The sequence below is a fragment of the Haliotis asinina genome, chromosome 8, assembly GCF_037392515.1.
Source record: "Haliotis asinina isolate JCU_RB_2024 chromosome 8, JCU_Hal_asi_v2, whole genome shotgun sequence".
NCBI lineage: Eukaryota > Metazoa > Mollusca > Gastropoda > Lepetellida > Haliotidae > Haliotis > Haliotis asinina.
In genome coordinates this window covers 60,900,474-60,923,140 of record NC_090287.1, presented here as the reverse complement: position 1 = coordinate 60,923,140, position 22,667 = coordinate 60,900,474, and the positions used below count along the sequence as shown (strand labels likewise).

General features: G+C 42.8%; 1 protein-coding gene across 1 annotated transcript; it reads left to right on the top strand.

The window, feature by feature from the left end:
• The first annotated feature begins 226 nt into the window (after positions 1-226).
• On the top strand, positions 227-21,850 carry LOC137294854 (A disintegrin and metalloproteinase with thrombospondin motifs like). The gene is made up of 13 exons (XM_067825990.1): positions 227-962; positions 1,929-2,134; positions 8,057-8,150; positions 9,032-9,204; positions 11,379-11,456; positions 14,726-14,883; positions 15,238-15,275; positions 15,823-15,937; positions 16,641-16,796; positions 17,644-17,782; positions 19,084-19,206; positions 19,689-19,929; positions 20,495-21,850. Exons 1-13 carry the CDS (start codon positions 728-730, stop codon positions 20,623-20,625), a joined length of 1,887 nt encoding a protein of 628 aa, XP_067682091.1. The 5' UTR covers positions 227-727; the 3' UTR covers positions 20,626-21,850.
• Positions 21,851-22,667: the final 817 nt, after the last annotated feature.

The window sequence follows — 22,667 nt, the reverse complement described above, 5'->3', positions numbered from 1 at the left end:
CAGATCACTATTGGTGCTGAATTGAGTCTAAAAGTAACTCTTTATCAAGATTGCCATCAGGTTCACGTTTGGGTTTGGTAAAACTTGGGGAAGATGCAAGCGGTCAAACAAGTGCCATTATCTAAACAAAAACGACAACCATTTCACTATATTTTTACAGTGAGATCGTGGAGGTGTTATAACAATAAGCTTACAAGCTGAAGACGTAAACCCCTTTCTCGTGTTTAACGCCGGTAGAGGCTAGACGCACCGACACAACCCCCAGTAGCGCACCACTCAGACTCGAATGCTTGCTAGAGTACAACGGAATGTTATGGGGGGAACCAGCGTATATCTCACGGCCAACCACTTCGCCCGGACTCGGAGCATCTGACACTCCGACAAGGCTATTAATGAGGAAGTTCATTTAGCGGCAAGATGAGCCTTACAGCAGATCAAAGAAACTGGGTCAGTTTCTGAAGAAATGGCACGTCACTTTTGTTTCTATCAAGGTTTATAGTCTGAGCTCTCTAGTACAGGTGTAAACAAGCTGCGCACCCAAAGAACGTGACGTCATGAAGCCCGGCCCCCCGCGACGAGTTTTCCGGGAACTTTTCACATGGGGGCGTGTCCTCGCGCAGCCAATACCATTCGCAGTGTGTCAACATTATCCTACATAATCGATTACTTATCGAATTTTCGTTATCAAGTGAAAACATATCAAACTGCCAATTAAACCATTACATGAATGGTGTATAAATATGAGAGGTACTCCTCAGCCCCGGTAGTTTGTCACAGACAGTATAGAGGACTCAGCTATATATCTCTGCCTCGAAACCCGCTTTACTTCACCATATACACACACGCTCAAGGCACGTTGTGCTTCGGACATTCTCTGACCACTATGGCATGCCTTCCAGCTCTGCTTACTGCGTCTCTTATGATAACACACTGTGTGACCGGGCTTATTCTTCTGAAACCAGGTAAGACATCTCATTGTACAATTACATCTAAATTGAAAACCTGAGAACTTGAAAGTTAATATATTGAAAGATATATTATTGAAACATGTATATGAAAGAAAATATATTTGCTATTCCATTAATTATCCTTGTGAATGATTTTGGTTAGCTATATTGTACACTTGCTAGGCGTTGGGCCTGTGGTAAAAGCAGTTTCACAGAGCCATAGACGTCAGTGGAGTTGGACTTCGTATCGGAGTTGGGCTCATCAAGTACTCCAACATACAGAGCCTGACTGTCTCGTCATTAAACGGCTGATTCAGCAACATTCTATTCAAACATTTTTATATACAAATCCCCATTCACGAGAAAGGAAAGCAGAAATTTTAACACTATAGCCATTATATTAGGGCGCACTGACCCCGTGGGTACAGACAAGTACAGTAACACTGCAGGGAGTATGTAAGAATATGTACAAAAAGGAGACGCGCTTTAAAATATGAAATGAATAACGCATGGGCATTAACAGTGTTATTAGAGATAACCTTGTATTCTCCAAACACTCCCAGAGAAGGCACAGGGTGTACATTCACACACCTTGATACTTACAATGTCTTCTACCTGCGCGTTACTTGGAGCACAGGTAATGTGATTATATGGGTGTAGGATGTCTGGGGCTATAGACTATATTGTTCAATGTTGCTGAAGCGTTCGTCGGGACTTCTGTCGACATCCCACGCTGACAGCTTAATATCTAATATACAGCGATTAACGTAATCCCCTACAATAAATATCTAGGTTTGAAGACGAAGCTTGGTGGGTTTCTCTCACAAAACATCGCTATATGACTTTAAAACGGATGGATATTCATCCAATACCAATAGCTTTTCCACTTTTCAAGTTGATTTTTTAAACTTGATCAAGGACATATTAGACTTTAAATTGATGTAAAGTAGACTTGAATTTAAGAAGATGATTTTTTTTCAGGTACCGAAAAGGATGATTTGCTTGACTATGAAGAATTCCCCGATTCGGAACTATTTGACACTCTGGTTGACATGAGCAAATCAGACATGTCAGCAAACAGGTACCGCCTGCAGGTGCGACCCTTTGAACCCAATGACGTCAGCTACGACGATGACGATTACTACGACGACAACGGCATCCATGAAGAAGGGGACAAGATGATGACGGTAGGAAAGCTACAAAATACTCTCTTTTCCGGATACCGTTTATGATCATGTGAAAGTGTTAAGCATGTGGAGAGGGTGGGGCAGATATAGAGAGGGGGCGTGGGGAAAGTAGAATATACGCTGACGATATTGTCATTTAACAGTGACAGTGTTCAAATTTCCCAAATAGCAAGCCTAGGCTAGGAATCAAGAGTCCGAAGTGATCTACACATTGTAATGTGAGATGTGAAGTGACATGGCACAGGCAGGAGAGCGCTGTATATTATGTGTTATATCCCTCCAGACGTTCCTGTTCAGAGCCGTTCTATAACCTATATACGCTAGGTCAGAAAACTCTTATTTTCAGACAGGCACTTAAGGGCAGTAGACAGAAAATCGTACTGGCCCAAGCTGTTTTTACTGGTCCAGTTAAAAACAAAATGCAGTAAAAACCTCATTTTACATTAACCAACTGTAGTGAGGCAAACGCATTTAAATGATTGTGGTGAGGCTTTTTAATCACTTGACCGAAGAGGGAATGTGGATCGAGGTCTGTCCATCTTTATAATAACCAATGAGACATACCCTTGTCGCCAGCGGGCGACAAGTAGCATGGTTCTACTTCTACTCGCCTCGGTCCTGGGGGCGAGTGTTAATTTCTATCACTGTTATTACTACTACTACTACTACTGCTGCTGCTGCTACTACTACAGCGATCACTACAACTACGATTAACACTACTATTACAACTGCTATCAATTACTACTACTACTACTACTACTACTACTACAATTACCTCTACAATTACAACTACTACAATTACTACTACAACTACGGCTACTACTACTACTTGAACTACTACTACTATTACTACTACTACAGCACACAACAAGCCCACAGACGTACAGCTGCCCCCCAGCAGCCCGTTAACCATTATCACAAGATCTGTACAAAACTAATGTCGTTACGATTGTTCACGTCCACGAAGCCGACTTTGATACATCGCGCTACTTCCCTGCCCCCAGCTATTTTCCTGCATTATTGCCGCGACGCTCAAGTGGCATTCTGTTCGGGAAATGTTACGCTTGCACCAGTCTTTCATCCAATAGCCATTAGTATAAATCACCGTTTCAAGACTATAAAAAATAAGAACAGTGGTATTGATAATAACAGCTTGTCACTATTAAAGATGGTCGTCCTTAGATAGCCTGTTCACAAAGCTAGACTTGCCTTTATAAGGAGAGAATTACTCCCCACCCGTGGGCTTAGCATTCAGTAGTACAGCCTTACATCAAGGCTAGTGGGCTGGCTGCACGATAGATCACAGTGACCCGTTATTATGCAGTATGGGCTGCACTGAATCTCACCAGGTTCTCAGACACCAGATGTTATCAGCACACCAATGGTTATATGTGGCTCAAGAGTCGAAATCAACACTAGCCTCGGCTTCATGGCCCTCAACTACACATCCACGAGCACCATCGTCAGGCCCAGTGATAAAGCCAGCAATCTCACACCCAATAAATAACGCTAGCAATAATAGTTAGGTTACAACCACGAAGTACAGTAGTTCAACAAAATGTTATTAACTTCTATGAGTTTGTAACAGAAGCGTGGCAGCAATGAGGTGAGAACGAGGATTATGTGGCAGGTATTGGGTGAGGTTTAATTAATGGCACACATACTCAAGATACCTCATGGTCCAAATGCTTCAGGCATTCATGATGAGAGCCACATTGGAAAATTTCTGGATGTGCCTTTTCAATGTCACTGTATACTATCCACCATTGACATGCAAGGATCCGCTTATTCGTACCGGTTAGCAGTCTTGGCACCTTTGACATAATGTCGTAAATCGATGTTCATGCTTTGGATCATTGGGTGTCTGGTCCAGACTAGATTATGTACAGACCTGAGTGGGGAGTTCACCAACCAACCAACCAACAAACAAACACACCAATCATCGTTCCCTTATTCGCGTCTTTCAGCCAAGTTGTAGAATATAACTCTTATTACACCGACATGTTTTGATAGAACTCAAGTATTGTTTATGGTTTATTAAACCAATCAACTCATCGCCACTCCGAGTGATGACGTAAGTAATGGCATAACAATGGTGTTAAATACACGAATGAAAATCATGCGTGCCATGTTTACAAGACCTTTCCAAAGGTCAACTGCCTAACCTTACTTTAATACACGCATCACGTACAATTTTAAGTTAAAAATCAAGGATAACTAACACATCATTCTCGTGTGTTTTTTATTCTACTAGGAAGTGCGAGTGCCATTCCCAAACTCCCATCCTGTTAACGTCGGCGAGGGAGTGATAACACTCACAACTATCTGGATGTATTTTTTGGGTGACATATCATCACGTATACTTCCCGTTACGTCATTCCTATAGTAAGCGTGAATCACGTGTCGCACGAGATCTCGCACCTCCCGGCGAGAAGGAGGCTGTACGTTACTGGTGAGCAAGTATCCAATTCTTCCCCCGTCGTTTTTTAATTTTCAGGAGCTTTCTTGACCTTGAGTATTGTCAGAAATCCAGTTTCGACGCTTTCAAAGAAATAAATAAATGTGGTCATAACACTCGAATCGTATTTCATAAAATGTCCGTTATTTGGATAGTTTTGTGACAACCACAATTGACGTGGATGTGGAGATTCTACGTGTCATTAGACACGTAGGCCAGTGACCACGCCTAGTTTATGGGAGGGAACTCGGGTTGTGATTACTTGTATTTAATTATATGGCATCAATTTACAAAATTATGTCCCATTACCTATTAATAGATCCAATTCTGTAGAGACGTGTCAGACCGGTCAGTACCTGGTCAAAGTGCTCCATGTTCGTGATAAATGTGACTTCCGGTCACGTGATTGTCAGTAATGTCTCCAAACACATTAGCATTAAAGTGTTAATCGACTGCTCTGCAAAAAGGGGTTATTTGGTACTTGGGATATGCGTATAAATAAGTGTCTTTTCATTTGAGGAACACATTGGACATATCCCACACTCCGACCAGACATCCGGCTAAAACCAGATTTATATTACAATACACGTGACCCGTAAATGTCACTTTAGTCACGTTAGGTCACGGAAATTCCCGTTCGACAACGTACCGGAAGCAGACAACCGTCCATCAGGCTCAGTGGAAACATGCGCAAACTCGAAATGGTAGTGCAGATTGAACATGCTGAGTCAGAACCCACAAGGAATGTTTCGAATTATGACGTCACTCTGAAAATGGCCACCAAAGTAGATGTAACCTCCCTTCTGGAGAAGCTTCAGCGGTGTCGACAGCTGAACTGTTTGAGAGAGCCTATGAGGCACGCGCAAGGTGATATAGAGGCGTGCGCAACGCGAGGTCAAGTGGCATCAGATGGCGGTGAACAATTATTCTTCCTGGAAGTGATTACTCAGTACATCTCCTGTACATTAACAGGGCAATCAGTTTAAATAATTTGTCGGAGTCTCGCTTTCTGAAGCTGCCATGAGCCACTTTGTTCAAGGCGGCTGGAGAACGTCGACATTTGACTCGTAGGAAATTGTTCCAACGTCGGTTGATTTCGAAGCTTGGCCTGTGGAGTGTCGTGGCGGTAGTCTGTTGTGTAGTTTCACCTTGACATCCGCCTCACTTAAAAACTACTTGGTCAACAGTTTAAATCCAATAGCAATCACTTATGAAAATTGAAGGTGATGTCTGTGAACAAAAATATCCCATGTAGTCTGTGACTTACCAAAGATTTGTCGTTTTCATGAAGAGATTTCACGCTTTTGGCAAGAATTGGGTGTTTATTGTTGGTTGCTTATTATATAAATACTCCAACAAATGCAGAATGACTCCACTTCCAGTAGCAGGTGTTAGACGCTTGGTTAAGAATGTTTTTAAACTGTCTCGACGATTCGGATTGTCTATTGACGGTACTGAAGAATCTGAAGCTATATGTCTTACTGCAAACTAGACTGGAATGTGCTATTTGGCAACAAGCACTGACTTCCGCAGTATCAACAGATGAACTATGGTTGAAAACTTCAAGCAAATTATTCCGCTGTTTTGTGCACACGCACATCGAACACAAATGTACCGCCTTCCAGTATTGGACGTCATTTGACGTCACACAACATTATCTGTTGGATACGTCTCTCGGACGAACAGTGTCGTCTGCCACAAACACCAGGGTGTAATGTCTGCCGCAGACGTCCTACGTACGACTGGAAGTATCGTATGTCTGACATAAGTGCGGAAATACAGACACAACAAAAGCTGGCTTTCATTAAGGTCATGTGTTCTCTGAGTATGTTTAATGTACGCGTCGTTTCCGGTTGCAGCGTGCACAGGTTTGCAGGCACACCGGACAGGGAACCGAGGCTGTTTAGGCTATGACGGGTTTCATGTTTATAAGAGGGTGTCTAATTGCGTGATCAATGACTACTTGAATACATGCATACTGAAATCCAGAATAAAACAAGGGCCTGCATGTTCTCTTCTTTTGATCTACTTATGGATAAAATATAATAAACTGAACATTATATTTTTACACTCGAACATGTTTGAGACAGGCAAAAGGCATGTTTCATCTAGCCAGACAGGGATTGATACGTTTGATGGAGATAGCCTCGCAGTAGAGGTGGTTGTGGGTGTCATGTGCTCTCAGATGAGGTAACTCTGGTTTGATTTACACGTCCAAGCCGGAAATGCTTATCACTAGTGTTCCTATAGAACGGTTTCACCTTGCCCGTAAAGCATATCTGATGCAGACGTAGGTAACAACTGGCAGATTTCTGTTAAACCGTCAACCACTAAAGAAGACTAAAATTGTGAAAATAATCGGCATGTGATTTCTGTAGTCGTGAGATGAAATGATTGTCCTGTTTTATGATATTGATTGTATAGGGATATGGTCTTGTTACCATATTGATTGTTTTTAGGGGTCGTTGTTTACACACTTGTCTGTGTGGTTCTGTCAGACAAGAGAACACCTCGTGGGTCCATGGATGTATTAGTTCCACCCCGTTTGAGGTAAGAGGCAAATACATCAGATCGGGTAGGTTTAATCTGTGACCTGACCCATTTTCGTTTCATGATGTCCCAGTGACATGGATCCTGTCCAGTATTTCACCAGTCTGTATAGCCCAGACAAGATTGTGAACGGGACAAAATAATAATATCTCATTTTAGGCAATGACCCCCCAAAATACAATAACACATGAATGCAACATTGTTCTTTTAACTGGTTAAATGCATGTACAGAGATAGTGTATTCTTGCAACCAAGCGATATGTCGTCTGCTCAGGAGCTGTTCACGAAATGCATACTCTATGATGATAGCAAGACTGAATGTCAAGTCTAGTAAGGCAATACATGCATTTTATAGCATTTTTAAAGAACCCTGTGCTCTAAGGAAGAATCATTTCTAGGGAAGCCTTTGCTTTAAGGATGACTGGATTAATCTAAACTATATACATTACTTTATTGAAAGAAGCCTCAGTGATCACAGAACGAACCCAGTGCTAATGTTGTCCTGTTGCTAATCCCTGTTCAACGATCAATCTGTACAGTATTTGAGCAAATTTATCAAGCAATTTACGCAATGCCTGGAACTTTTAGACAATGTACACACTGACTATAGACGCTGACTGTAACATAAGGCCATTTTGTGTGTCATACATGTGCCTGGCATTTATAGCTTGTGCATAATGATTCATCTCTAAAGACGCCGAACGCGATCGGAGTATAAGTAAAGTTCAGTTCATTACTGACTGACATTTAAGACAACAAAAATGGCGGAGAGAGTATATCTTTTTCCAACGTACTGTAGTATTCTGTCTTTAATCGAAGATATGAGACGAATCAGGTTTTTTTCCAAACTTCTCATGTAGTGGAGTTTATTATTACGTATTATTTGTGTGCTGCATTGTGTCGTTGTCTTTCAGCCTCCAGTGGATGTACCAGCCTTCTCAGACAGTTATGAGGCTTACGACAACGTGGACGGTGACAAAGTTGACAGTGACAGCGTCGCGACTGCATGTAAGTTTCGTTTCAGTCCGACCACTGAAAAACAAACATACACATATGCCAAACAAAGAATGCAGATTACACCAAATTGTTCTAGGTGGCGTTTTCTGATCTCTTAATGTTTCTCGTAGCATCCGTACTCCCCATGTTACAGTATGCGAGGTGTGATTGCTAGGAGAAAAGTCTTTGACTTGCGAGAGTTTTGTAAAACGGGGCCCAGATTCTCCACACGGTAGTCTGGTTGCACAAGGTGCCTCAGCGTGCAATGCAGAGCTGTCTCCCTTGGGTAGACCGAGATCTGTTAGGGTAGGTTCAGTCCCCGGGTCACCTCGACTATAACCCCAGTTTGTCAACACTAAACCTTTGTTTGTCTGTGTCTCGAAAGTCTTAAACGCGTTACACCTGCATAACTTGCGACCTTACTTCCACATTCAGCAGATACCAGCTGCAGTCATGTAACAGAAGTTCTCTTGAAAGCGGCGTTAAACTACAATTACCCATTCACTTACTACACAAGATAACGATATGAAAATTATCCCCAATCGTTATCAAGAGAAGATCCGGGTTAGAATTTATCTTCAGTAACCCATGCTTGTCGTAAGAGGTGAGTAGCGAGATGGGGTGGTCAAGGTTCGCTGATTTGGTTGACATATCTCATCGTATCCCAATACGTAACAGCCATCCCATCAACGTTATGTAGCATTAATGACATCGCAATTCTCGTTCACTCACCAACTGCTTGTGCATTGTAATTCTGGAATAAGCAGATTTATTTCTTCTATGTAAACCTTTTTTCATTAAACACAATTGAGCTTTTTCAACTAAGAAGAAGCAAAAATAGGATTATCCAATGCAACGGACAGGTTTACTGTTTCGTACTATATCCTTGGCAGTGACGTGGCTACATCGTCGCGGGAAACGTTCCGTCGTGGACCAGGTGGATGCCAAAGTGGAAGTGTTGGCCGTGGTTGACAACACCATCTACCAACACTACGTGGAGAAGACCCGTACCCAGCGGGAAGCCCTGGCCATGCTGCGGAGCTACTATGGGATGGTGTTCGCCATGGTATGTTCTCACTCCGGATTCAAACATCAGCAAGATTATATTACAATAGTACAATGCTGTACTAACCGTGGGTGCTCGTCATGTTTAATTCCTGACTACACTGGTGCATTTATAATATAATACTAGTACTTTAAGACAAAACGCATGCCCTTAGTCTGTCTGATTGCACGAACCGCATTTTTCCTGATAAAGCCCTAGTTGAAGCAACTCTAGATTTCATAAGGTTCAGTTGTGAATCTCCCAGCTCACCGGGGCTCTTTTTCAATTTAAATGGGCTTGGTCATTATTGTTACTATCATGTATATTCATGAAACTCAGCGAGAGTCTAGCACAGGCACAGCTCAAACAGGTAATATAGCATTCCAGCACAGCGGAGTATATCAGTTATTCAGTATCATAGTGTTGATTAAAGATCTGTACTAAATAGTGTAATATTCTACAGGACATTGTTTCCAGACATTAATCGTAGACTTACTCCTAGTCTTTGTGACGTTAAACTGATGTCACGCCATGGTGAAGCTACTTACCAGTACATATTTATATACAGTAATATTTTGTGAAAATACTTAAAAGGTTCCTCCACCTTTTGACGACGAGGAACTAAAGATGGTTTGTCAACATGGACTCTTTTCATCAGTCAGTCAACTTAATCCATTTTAGGATACATTCATGAGTACAACTACCTGTCGTTGTTGTTTTAGTTGTAATGTTGTTTCATAGTAAATAAGTCATATGTGATGACATATTAGTTATTATGATAATGCGTTTTGTATTTCGCAATGTCAGTGCATTACGTATATCCTCATCCACATCAGAATATATGACAAAACCAAGTAGCGACATCTATCCTTGGCTGTACAGAGGGTGGTGTAAACCCCGGAAATATATATTCTCAACACCATGACAAGCCCCGAAAGTTTTTTTAACTGACGGTGGGTTTGAAAAACGACGCACGTCGTAATAGAAACCGGCAAATCCACGGAAGTGTTGATCTTATACAAGATAGTGTATCTTTTTTACAAGTTCGGTGTATATTTTGCAAAAATAAATCAGACGTGTAATTAAAATATATGACAACTCCAGATTCTGTGCAGTGGCAATCACTTGATGTGAAGCTATTTATGTCGCTTAAAGTTTCTTATAAAGAGGACCACCTGTTCTATCGCAGTCTGCTGAGTTTGAACATGGAATTTGCCTGTTTGATACATTATAAAATTTTTAAAAAGTTATAAATCAACTTTTCATAGCCCCCTGTTCCCCAGATGTAGGTGTGATGATGGATGGCAGGGCGAGATCTGGGTTCCGACACGTTATCAAACACAGAGGGGGGTTTATCGTCAGGCACAGCTGGGTTTAGTATTGGCGATTTTTTCTGACATTTGGTTGTGTTGTTGGCAATTACTGTCCGTCATGTTAGTCCATCCGTCGCCAGTCTACACGTAACCTTGGATCCTGCTACCTCCAGGTAGCCTTATACCTCATCAGCTGATGATGCGAGCTTTCATCACATTCTCCTCCGCCTCCCTGGATAATGTATCTGATGATTACAAACTATGCCACGCCCTCTGTCGGGAATGTTTTACACCTTCAGATTACACAGCCCACGCAAAATATGGTTATGTACAAGTAAACGATAGTTACACGCTGCTGTGAATCATTTTGTATTAAGTAGTTCCAAAAATGTGGCGTTGTGTGGTGTACCAAATTATACCGTCATCTAAATTATACTGTGTACTGTGCCCTTATATACACCCTTAATACACCATGTCGTGAAGCAATAGGAACTAGGTTTGGATGTAGTGCGTCTCGCAGTCCTTGAGCCATATCATTTTCTCTAATGCCTATCCCTCCCTGCAACACGTAAGTCCTAAATGAAGCAAGTCTAGATTTCCACAGGTCTCCCAAGTTACTGGGGCTCCTTTTCAATTTAAATGGATTTATTTCTTACAATCAAAATTATACACACTCAGGGACTAGGCGTTAGTTTACGTTTGGTTCATGCATGTCATCGTATCCTACCTGTGTAGATTAATGCTGATGCTGTTGATCACCGGATTGTCTGGTCCATGCTCGATTATTTCCAGACCACCACCATGTAGCTGGAATATTGCGGTGTAAACAATAAACAAACTAGGAACTAAGTGTTTTATGATTCCGTGTGCTCTGTTTTTCAGGTTGATCAAAGATTTCAAACCATCGCGGACCCCGAGTTGTCCATTGCAGTGAAGATCTCTGGAATACTAGTGTCAGAGGTGAGCACTACCTTCAATATTCCCACCATAATTCAATACAGGGGAGCGTAGCTGGCATCTTGGTTTATGGTCAACGTAATGAATAATGGCGGTTCCTATAGGTCACGGGACCTTTACCCTCCTGGCTGTACACTGAACTGACTCATGAGCTGAAACCAACTCCAAATGTTTACACTGACATGGGTTGATGAGAGTGCACTTGATGCTCCATAACATTAGAGTTGAATGACCTCATACATAGCATGTTCTGTTCACCCCAGAAAAGTAACATGTTTCGACCAACCATTGACCGGACCAGTTTAACGAACTAATGACCAGACTTGGACCCGTCTATTGAATTGCGTATTGTAATTCAACCAAGAGTCTTGTCTTAGGGAAACCAGATCTGCGACTGACGAAGGTTAAACCTACAAGCTGTGGAGCATGCTCACATTTCACAGTCCGCCTAAAATTTGAGATAATATGTGTGTAATGTGTGTGCTTGTGTCAGTGGGACTGGTATTGCTGTTAATCAAAGTTTATTATACACGTATTCAAGACATCATTCAGTCACTCATTCTCAATCGAGTCACGTGTTTAAAGCTCACTATACTTCAGATGTCGTTCTCCCACGTAACATAATGGATGACGTACTTTAAGCATGTTCTTAAATGTTCTGTCCTTACAGAGTGGTTCCATTGTTCCATTGTTTCAACGAACCATGTTACATGTACTTGTAACAGAACAATGCTCTGTTCTTTCAACGAACCATGTTACATATTCTTGTAACAGTGAAAATTTAACATGCTTTTGAGATACCTCGATGTGATGGAGATTCAGAGGACCCCGTGACCTGTGTAACATTGTGAGTGAGTGAATTAGGTTTTACGCCGCTTTTACCAGTATTCGGGCAATATTATGCGGGGGACACCAAACAACCCATGGGGAGAATCGAACCCTGGTCTAGAGAATTATGAACGGACGCTGTTCATGTAAATCGTACATTAGCTGTGGCCGTAGTCTGTTTCACAGTCCTTGAACCACTTTACTTTGCCTAATGCCAAGCCTTCCCTGCAGAGCTAAAGCCTTAAATGAAGCATGTCTAAATTTCCTCAGGTTCTGAATCTCTGGTCTCCCTGTGGCTCCTTTTCAATTAAAATGGTTTTGTTTGTTACTATCAAAATTACATGTATTCAGAGACTAAGCCGGTGAGACTAAGCGGTGCACACAGTTTTATCCAGACCGCAGCCAACTTGCCCAGCCATTTTGTATAGACCCGTAGGGCTTCATGATAATTATGATGGCTGCATCATATTTTATCAACGTGTTTGACATTAAAGACTCATCAACACACGTGCACTGAGTTCTAAAAAGCCTTTCCCCTCGTCCGTACAGCCATAAACAATGAGTAGGCCTAGATTCGCGCCATGACGTCTTTGGAAATGCGAACATGGCGGACTAGTTTGATGCCATGTGATGCTCAACAATGAGGGCAGGCCCGATCATTAACTTACCCCCAGGGATGAAGAGTGTCAGGTTGTCTTCAAGTACGAGTGGATCTTCTTTGTTCGTCATCAGTTTTCATCGAAAGCAAGATGGTTTCAATTTACCAACTTCCCCGTACATTCCTTCAATGGGATAATGACCATTCCGAGCAATCACCTGTGGCAGGTTGAGGGATGAACATTGCCACGAGCATGTACCCCGGTCCCGGAGCGCGCACCTGCTGCGATGATCTGCCTCCAAATCAAGGCATCCTATACTATCACGCCGTTATCTCTCGACCTACAAACCTCTACGAGGCCATTGCGGCTCTGTTTGTTGTGACGGCAACATATTTTCTATCATGAACATCGTTACTGAGTGCACTGGACTACTACCGTTATAGTATCTACTACCGAATGATGGACTGTGGTGTCGCAGTTAATGGCTGTTTCCCAACCTTGAGCCGGTGACTGATATTTCTCAGTTCACAATGATAATGACAGTTACAAGTCTGGGTGGTTTCATAACAAGTTCACGACTGCGCCTTCGGTATAAAGCTCACTCTATATCCTAGACCATGGAGAAAAGTTCTTTTTTAAAAATCCAACTGAAGTCACTTGTGGGACATATTGATGTAACTGGTATACATGCCAGCCAATGAACGTTTTACATGAAGATCCCGCATGAGAATCAATCTTCAGTGACTCAGTGTTTGTAGTAAGAGGCTCTTCATACCAAATGGGCAGATTTCGCGCCTTGGTTAATTCATGCCATTGTATCCCAGCAGCGCAGATCGATACTCGTGATATCAATCATTGGATTGATTGGTCAAGTTTCCATTATTTACAGACTGTCGTCGGATGGCTGACGAGACGTTAAAATAACGAACTTTACAAGCTGAGGCTCAAACACGCATATTATGAAAAACACCGTCAGAAACGATACTTAAAGATTGCATATTAAAGCTATCTGGGATCTCCTTTCTTTTGGCGCTGCTGATATAATAGTTCAAATTGTTCAAAACGGACATTTCACTAAGCGAGCCAGGGACACGCATAACATATTATGTGTAGTTTTTACTGCTAATATCGGTACTGTAAATGACAAACCCATCAATTACATCATCAATATAGTCAACAATGGCGACTACAGTTATGCCTCCAGCAAGTTATTGGTGACCTTTTACTTTGATGTAGTTTCGAGTTATACAACATGCGATACGCCACCCGACAAAAATATTCGCGCTTAAAGACCTGACAAATTGATAATCAATGAATCGCCGCCAGCCAGATTAAATATAATAAAACAATTTCTGGATATTAATTTCACCATTTCGATCGGTCATTCTATATAATATGACGGCTGAAGTCGACACTGGAATATTGTAGCACAGAGTGGTATGCTGTAAAAGTTTCCTCCATTCACAGAACATGTATTTATTATCGTGGCAGGTGGCCAGTGATTGTTCTAGAAGTGTTGACACAGTTTGCAGAAACGTTTACAACGACAGTGATGATTATAATGATGATCCTGCTGTTTCTGCTGGTGTTAGCAATGATGGGGATGAAAATGACGAGGGGTGATGATGATAATGATGGACACTGGTGACGATAATTGTTGAGATCGTTGATGGTGATGATGTTGGTGACGACGACGATGATGATGGTAATGGTGACGAGGATGGTTAATGGTGACGAGGATGGTTAATGGTGACGAGGATGGCTGATGATAATGACGAGTCTTGTTTTTATGACGACGACAACGATGATGATGATGATGATGATGATGATGATGATGTGTTTCAGTCGCGACAAGACTCCGCATGGCTCGAGTATCTGGTACAGTGGTCCCGACGTCGGGATGAGGGAAGAGTCAACGCACATAAAGCCCTGAAGTATTTCATCAAATGGCTGAACGGCCAGAAGAGCCTGCCCAAATACGACCATGCTATGGCCTTCACAGGGTGAGACTTACATCACAGCGGCGCTACCGGCTGGGGCGGTGGTAGGCGGAAGGTTCCACCCCTACCCTAAACCCACCACAGCGTTTTAAAACCTGTATAATCGAATATTGGTGTAATATTCATGTACAATGTCAGGTGAACTCTTCTACCTCAAAGAAAATAAATTCAAACGCCATTGAGGATATCGCTTCACACTCAGTTGAGGATACCAATTCAGGAAGCATTTTACTCTCATGTGTTCAAAGTCTAATGTGGAACTCCACACCCCAGCTTCCTACCAAATGTATGCTCAGTATAGCTCAATGAATCTGTATGTTCCACATAACACTTCTCCAATGACTGTTCTTTTTCTAGGTATCACCTGGTTAATAAAGCCAGCATCGACCTCGGAGGTAAGACTTGAAACGTAATCACTGAAGTAAATATGGGTAGTGAGACCACACAAGGGGGATATGATGGGGATTTAGTTGGATTTAGTTATGACTAATACTTACACACCTCTAAGTGATAAATACCGTATCAGTGTAGCACCCTCAAGGGGGCAGAGGGGGGAGCTTCTTAGAAGGGTCGCCATTCTGCTGTTATAATTGCTTGGTCAGTCACGAGGTTTAGAGGAAGACTAGGAATTCCGTGACGAAGGGAGTTGCAACTAATTACAATTCTGTCATTAATATGGAAGTGTAAGTAGGCGTTTTGGACTAACGCTTAGCCTAAAAAATTTTTATATTAAACAAATAGATTCCAATTAGACTGAAAACTGAGTCCCCGATTAAGTCCTGTAGAGAAAACTAATCTTTAGGGCTGTACGTTGTATATTATTGCAGTAAGGAACGGAGGGACCTAGCAGAGGAGTAACTTAGATTGAATACCGTGGTACCGTCTTGAAAAAATTGTAGTGATGATGACGTTTGCACTGATGACGTTGCTGTCTTCTTCTAGGTATGGCCTATGTTAGTTCAGTCTGCAACACCCGTGACGGCAACTCCGCATCTATGGTCGCAGACCCAGGGGACTTCCAGGTCGTCAAGGTCGCCGCCCACGAGCTGGCACATAGGTCAGTGACGTCATTGCCCTGTCTGTCATGTGATACACATGATACAGCATCTGAATAGTAGATTCCGCTTAAGATGTCGAACAGAGCTTTGGTACCATTCGAGACGAGGCATTGTGGACACTGGCGAAACAACATGAAACAAATGAAAGTGAAAAAGACTTGCTCAAACAGAGACAAACAAACTGTTTTTGATGACGATGCATTTGATACGTGAGCCAAAGTTTCAGATGCTGGGTCGTGAGAGTTTCGGCGACAGTAACGTCTGAACGACGCTTGTAGTGTTTGGTCCCGTCCCATATTCATGTGTACGCTTTCCTTTGTCCAGTCGTGTTCGTTAATGGCTAACGTTTAATCTCTGAATATTTACTTAAATAGTAGCAAACAAACCCGTTTGAATTGAAAAGGAGCCCCAGAAGACCTGAACCTGGGAAAATCAAGAGTTGCTTCATCTGGGGCTGTAGCATTGCAGGGGGGGGGGGGGGGGCTAAGCAGTAGGGGTATTAATATGATTCTTGGACTGTCATACATGGCTAGTAAGCCATTTTGCAACAACAACAAAATTGTTTCTGGTGCTGTGAGTGTTGTTACCTATATTTTACACAATCTCAGGACGTCCTGAACACCCCATTCATGAAGCCCTCATACCAAAATCTAACCTGACATCTGTGTCTGTATGTATGAACCTTGTGTTCTGTGTCCTCAGTCTGGGAGCCAGTCACGACGGAGACAAGGAAAACAAGGACTGTCCACCCGAGGACAACTTTATCATGGCGCCCCAGACTACCAGTGAGCACAATAAACTCAAGAATGCGTTCTACTTCTCCCCGTGCTCAATTCGACAGATGAAGAAAATGCTCAGGTAAATACACAGACGCGGCAGCATGGTGGTTAAGTGGGTGAGTGAGTTTAACGCTGCATTTAACAGTATTCAAGTTATATCACGGCAGTAGGAGGACAGGACGTCGCGAACCACCTCCGTGGTGTAGTGGTCAGAGCGTCCACCCGGAGAGCGGAAGGTCGGGTGTTCAATACCTGGCCGTGTCATACCAAAAGATGTTAAAATATGGTACTTGTTGGTCCCTGACTTGCGTTCGGCATTAAAAGGTTTGGTCTGTCTGTACGGAGTCAGTACAATCTGCCTGTGTGGTATTCATGCTTAACAGCGGAATGGTGTCTCGGTGAGCTAGTGCTATAAAACCAGCTTACGTCTGTGCTAGCCATACATACAAGCAGCCACACATACTCACACATGAGCGAAATAATCTTAAGTGCGACGTTAAACCATTTCACCTCACCTCACCTCACCTCACCTCACCTCACCTCACCTCATCACACCTCTTCTTTCGTGAACCAACGTCCAAGAAGTCACATTACTGGTCGATACTAGTATTAATAACCTAGGTGTATGGCAGCGAAGGTCACCACGAACCGGCTTCCGGCTTCCGGCTTCATTCTCGAGGTCAACATTCCGCGCCATGAATCGACGTTAGGACCACAGATCTGGTTGAAACCTCTGGATAGGATCACTTGCCATTGCTTTCGAGGATTGGATGGTGTGGTGCCTCTACTTCTGACAACTGTATACCCCATTATGACCCAGTGTCTTTATACACTTCAGGCCTAGTGTACACCTCTATCCCATATACAGGGTGCACATACGTCATGATGAGGCCTTGCCAATGCTGCAAGTCTATCCCTTGTTGCAGGTCAGAACAGGCGGCATGCGTGCGGGACACCCCCACCGTCTATTACGAGTACAACCTACAGAGACTGCCCCCCGGACAAAAATACTCGGCTGATCAACAGTGTAAACTTATTTTTGGCAAAAAATCAGAATTCTGCGGGGTAAGTTATACTTGATATCAATGAATTATTTTGCTCGAGTTTTGGCGTAAGGAACAAGTGGAATTCCATGTCTTCGTGATGTTATGTCGAACCGGAGCAGGGTTTCACGCGATAACTTGGCTATTTCCCTAGGACAAGATGGCCGCGTTTGTTGGACTGGTTTGACGGGAAATGACTGTATTAGCTGAAACTATATAGCTGCAAATTGCTATGATTTATTTGTCCTAGCATAGCAATGTACAGCTTGACAAATCAGTTTGTTTAGATAGAACACGCGTCAGGATAAAATGTGCAAATCTTTGCCCAATCGGTATCAAACAAGCAAACACTTGTGTCAGAAGTCTAACTCGTCTCGGCACAAAAACATATGTTTTGCCAATAGCCCTGAAAAAGGCTATTAGGTAACTCAGCCAAAACCTGAAATTTACGTGATTGCAGGTTGGGGTTCTTTGGCTTGGTGTTTAAATCTTGTCAAAATATTGCACCATTTATCTGGTTCAGCATATCAGCGCCCTCTTCTAAAATCGTGTATCTGGAAGAGATTGCGCACGCATGTTGGTAGCTTGCCGGTAAGGCCAACAGACGTCTACGTTCAATAAGGACTGGTCCCAAACTTTAGCGTGGGTGTTAACCCTGTGATCACGTTTCGAGAAACAGGACTGTAGCTGGGCTTCAAATGTTCATGCTGATCTATGCCCGACTCCAGAAATGTATAGCACCACTCTGTCAATAAGGTATGTCCTTCAATACCAAAGGCAGCCAATTACATTCACAGTAAGAGCGCACAGCAAACTGATTTCGATGTTCATAATATACTTTTGGGGTGGGAATTTAATGACAAAACACCCCGAAATAAGTTAAAATTAAATATACTTCCAAAGATAAACATATAAATACATGATACAAAATATACAAGTACAAAATATGATAAAAAATAATTCGATAAAAACAGGAAATAAACAGAACCTTTGGTGTCTATTTATGAGTGATGGTGTTCATTTCATTAATCAACAACTTGTCCAACACCGTTGTGTCGAAATGAAGCGACCTAGGTACAGTATTCGTGTTATCCATCTTTTTATACAACCAAAAGAAGGAACATGGGGATCTTTACGTCAAAAGAACCGTATTCGATACATGAAACTTCGATTCGATGATGTGAAATGACTGTCAAGAGATATCTGTCAAACATCGCGGTAAACTTTCACTCGACATTTGACCTACAAATGGTTGCGTTAAAGTATTTGTGTTAAAGTGTAAACGTGAAGGAATTACACGGATTCCATGTGTTCTGTCCGCAGACTAAGAACTTGAAGATGGTCATGTGTGGTCAGCTGTGGTGTAAAGACCCGGAGAATGGACTCACCTGCCGCACCCACTCTTACCTCACAGCGCTGCCGGGCACCACGTGTCGGGAAGGCAAGGTGGGTAGACACTGGGGTGTGCCAACGGTTAGAGGGGTAGCAAAGACAAGGTCGGTAGATGGCTGGGTGTAACAAGGGTAAGGTGGGTAGACAGATATCAGGGTGTAACAAGGGTTTTGTGGGTAGATATCGGACTGTAATAAGGGCAAGGTGGGTAGATAGATATCAGGGTGAAAGAAGGCTTTTTGGTTAGAGAGCGGGGTGTAACACGCGTTAGAGGTAGTGATGGAGAGGGGAAGATGGGTAGACATAGGACATAGGACATAGGCACTGTAACAAGGGTTAGATTGGTTGATAACGGGATGTAGCAATGGTGAGGGTTGGTGATAGGGTGGATAAGATGGGTATATGTAGGAGCCTCATTAGTTTTCAAGTGTAAAGGTGGGGAGTTTGAAGATATATAACCAACAATCGTATTTGCGCCTGGAACGAGGAACATAGCGACCCAGCAATAGTTATCCGTTTTAATTACGTCTTTGCAGGTGTGTCATCTAGGTGTTTGCCAAACAAATCCATACGAACGACGCCCCACTGGTAGAATGCAAATATCCAGAACACCATCAGTGACAAACCGGCGTCAGAGCACCAACCGAAGAACGTCCAGACTGAGGCGGCCAGGCAACCGTCAGGGTCGCAGACGTCAGAACAGCAGCAGACGTCAACTCGGCAGGTTTTCCGGCGGCAGAAGGGGTCGCAACAAGGGACGATCGTCAAGACAAAGAGGTAAGGAAGGAACTAGTGCTTATTTGTATCAGAAAGATTAAAACTGATCAGATACGATATAATTAGTATCAACAGCAAACTGATCAGATACGATATAATTAGAATCAACAGCAGAACATGTGCAGAATATGGGCCAAGGTAACCAGCAGCAGATAGCATGATAGTGAGTGAGTTTAGTTTCATGCTTTTGTGTCAAGCATGGGTTGCTGAAGACCTATTCTACTCCAGATCTTCACACGTCTAAGATGACGGTAGCTCTCCCTGCATTACATAACAATCAACCGGTTCACGACTTTTGATTACCCATTCCTGATATTAGTCGGCTCTAGACGTTAGGGGCGGTGGGGTAGCCTAGTGGTTAAAGCTTTCGCTCGCCATGAGTTCGATTCACGGCATGGGTACAATATGCAAAGCTCATTTCAGGCGTCCCCTGCCGTAAAATTCCTGGAATATTGCTAAAACGGCATAAAACCATACTCACTCACTCTCCCACTGTATTTAAACAATAAAAGCTACTCCAGTACTTTAGGCTTTCTTATTCAAAGGTATATATGTTTCTTTGCAGGACAATGCCTTGCCGACCAGAACAAAACATACTGCGAGGGGCTGATTAAAGTAAACCCGCGCGTCTGTCGCCGCAGAGCCGTGAGGAAGTACTGTTGTCGCACATGCGTATTCAGACGACGAAGACTTTAAGAAACGATAAGTTGGGTTTCATGTGGAGTGCTTTTCATACAGACCAAATTGTCTAAACGACTTTGTGCATAACATTCAATCAGTGCACGATAGTTTTATTAATGACGTGTGAACATGTTTGCTTGCTCGTTCAACGTGAACATTACTCTGAGAAATCTGCCAGGATACCCGATAAGGAACAGCTTGCGACTCCGTGTTTCCACCACTAGAGCATGGCTTGAGGACCGGAAGTGCAATAGCAGAAGTAGACAGGTTTCCAGTTGCTAGGCATTCTCGGGACACCAGAACCGCCATCGTCCGCAGATAGTTTAGACTGACATGCGCACAAGGAGCTGTGATTAGCAAGAGTTCGATCGTCTTAGAAAACTTTATGATACCAAAGCCAACGTTATTATTGTTTCCTTGGGTAATACAAAGCACATAGTCCGATGATAATCTGTTTCACTGAATGCTTACATCACGTGCGTAATGAAAAGGAAACAATGTTTGGACTTAGTTTGCGACAGAAAACAATGTGCGAAGTAGTTTCCAAATTTTGCTGGCTAGTTAGGCAAACTATGCCTGAAAGTTACTAGCCCACAAATCCAAACCCTAGCCCGAATTCTGAAGGTAGAAACTAAGCTAAAGCTTACAGAAAGGTAAAATACCATCAAGAAAATTCACTTGCCTGTCGGCCCAGTAACAGTGGAGATTTACTGGCCCGACCAGATTTTTACTAGCCACGAGCTACCGGCCCAGTGGCTATTCCGCAGCCTGCCTGAAAGCCAAACAATATCCTAAACTAATCTTTAAAATTAATCCAAACTGCTTTGCACTGCCTTTGCATTTAACAAAAGCCTTTGTTCTTTCTATTTACTGACATCTGGAAGAATAATGATATGAAGAACATCTCACAGAATGTAAGAAAGTCTTCGACTACTGTTGTTGCTGTTGCTCTCATCAGTGACTGGCCAGTCTTGTCAAACATTCCATACTGCCTTGTGTTTATGATGTGAATAATCATAGATATTATATTTGTAAATTATGTGCGAGAGGCTGAGTGAAAGCAGGTGTACATTTTTCTTCCGTCCACTTTGTAAGTATTTATTTCAGACTGTTTATTTTGTCTTTAATACTTTTTTATATTTTTAAGATGTGCTGAAATACTCTGACCATGTGCAATATTTGTTATCTTGTTTCCATACTAGTGTCATACATACCATGTCAATAAACTCATTGTCACAACTGGTTTTAGTATGTCATGATGTCGGGAACAGCAGTTCAGGGAGTTGGGTTAGAATATATATAGGGGACACTAGAAATTGGCTTCCCACATCGTACCCACGACAGGGTTCGAACCCAGGCCTTCGGCGTGACGAGCGAACGCAAGTCTATGTTAAAGTATGGGAGTTACGACCGTCTAAACTCTAAGATCGCTCTAAGAGCCCAGAGATTCAGAACCTGGAGAAATCATTTAGGGCTGTAGCATTGCAGGATGGCTAGGCTGTACGAAAATAATGTGAGTGAGTGAGTGAATTTTCAGCAATATTCCAACTACATGGCGGACGGTCTGTAAACTATCGAGTCTGGACCAGACAATCCAGTGTTCAACAGCATGGGCGTCGGACTGCACAATAGGGAACCGATGACATGAGTCAACCAAGTCAGCGAGACTGACCACCCGATCCCGTTAGTCGCCTCTTACGGCAAGCTTAGTCGCCTTTTGTGGCAAGCATGGGTTGCTGAAGGCCAATTCTAACCCCGGACCTTCACGGGCCAGGAAAATAATGTGGTTTAGGGACTGTGAGACGGTCAAGAGCTGGCTCTAATGCCGCTTGGAGCAGTACTGAAGTTATAACTAGCGGTGTCACTTGCATTAACATCGGGGGAAATCTTAAGGCATGTCTGGGTCATCTACCACATTAGTGAATCCCTTACGTGTATGGCGCCAGCAAACCAAGAGAAGGGAGAAGCGACTTTTGTACCAACGATCAAACATTTCTGGTGTGACCAAAGGATGCAACTCTAAACTCCAAATTGCCGCGCCTATGACCACGTGACCA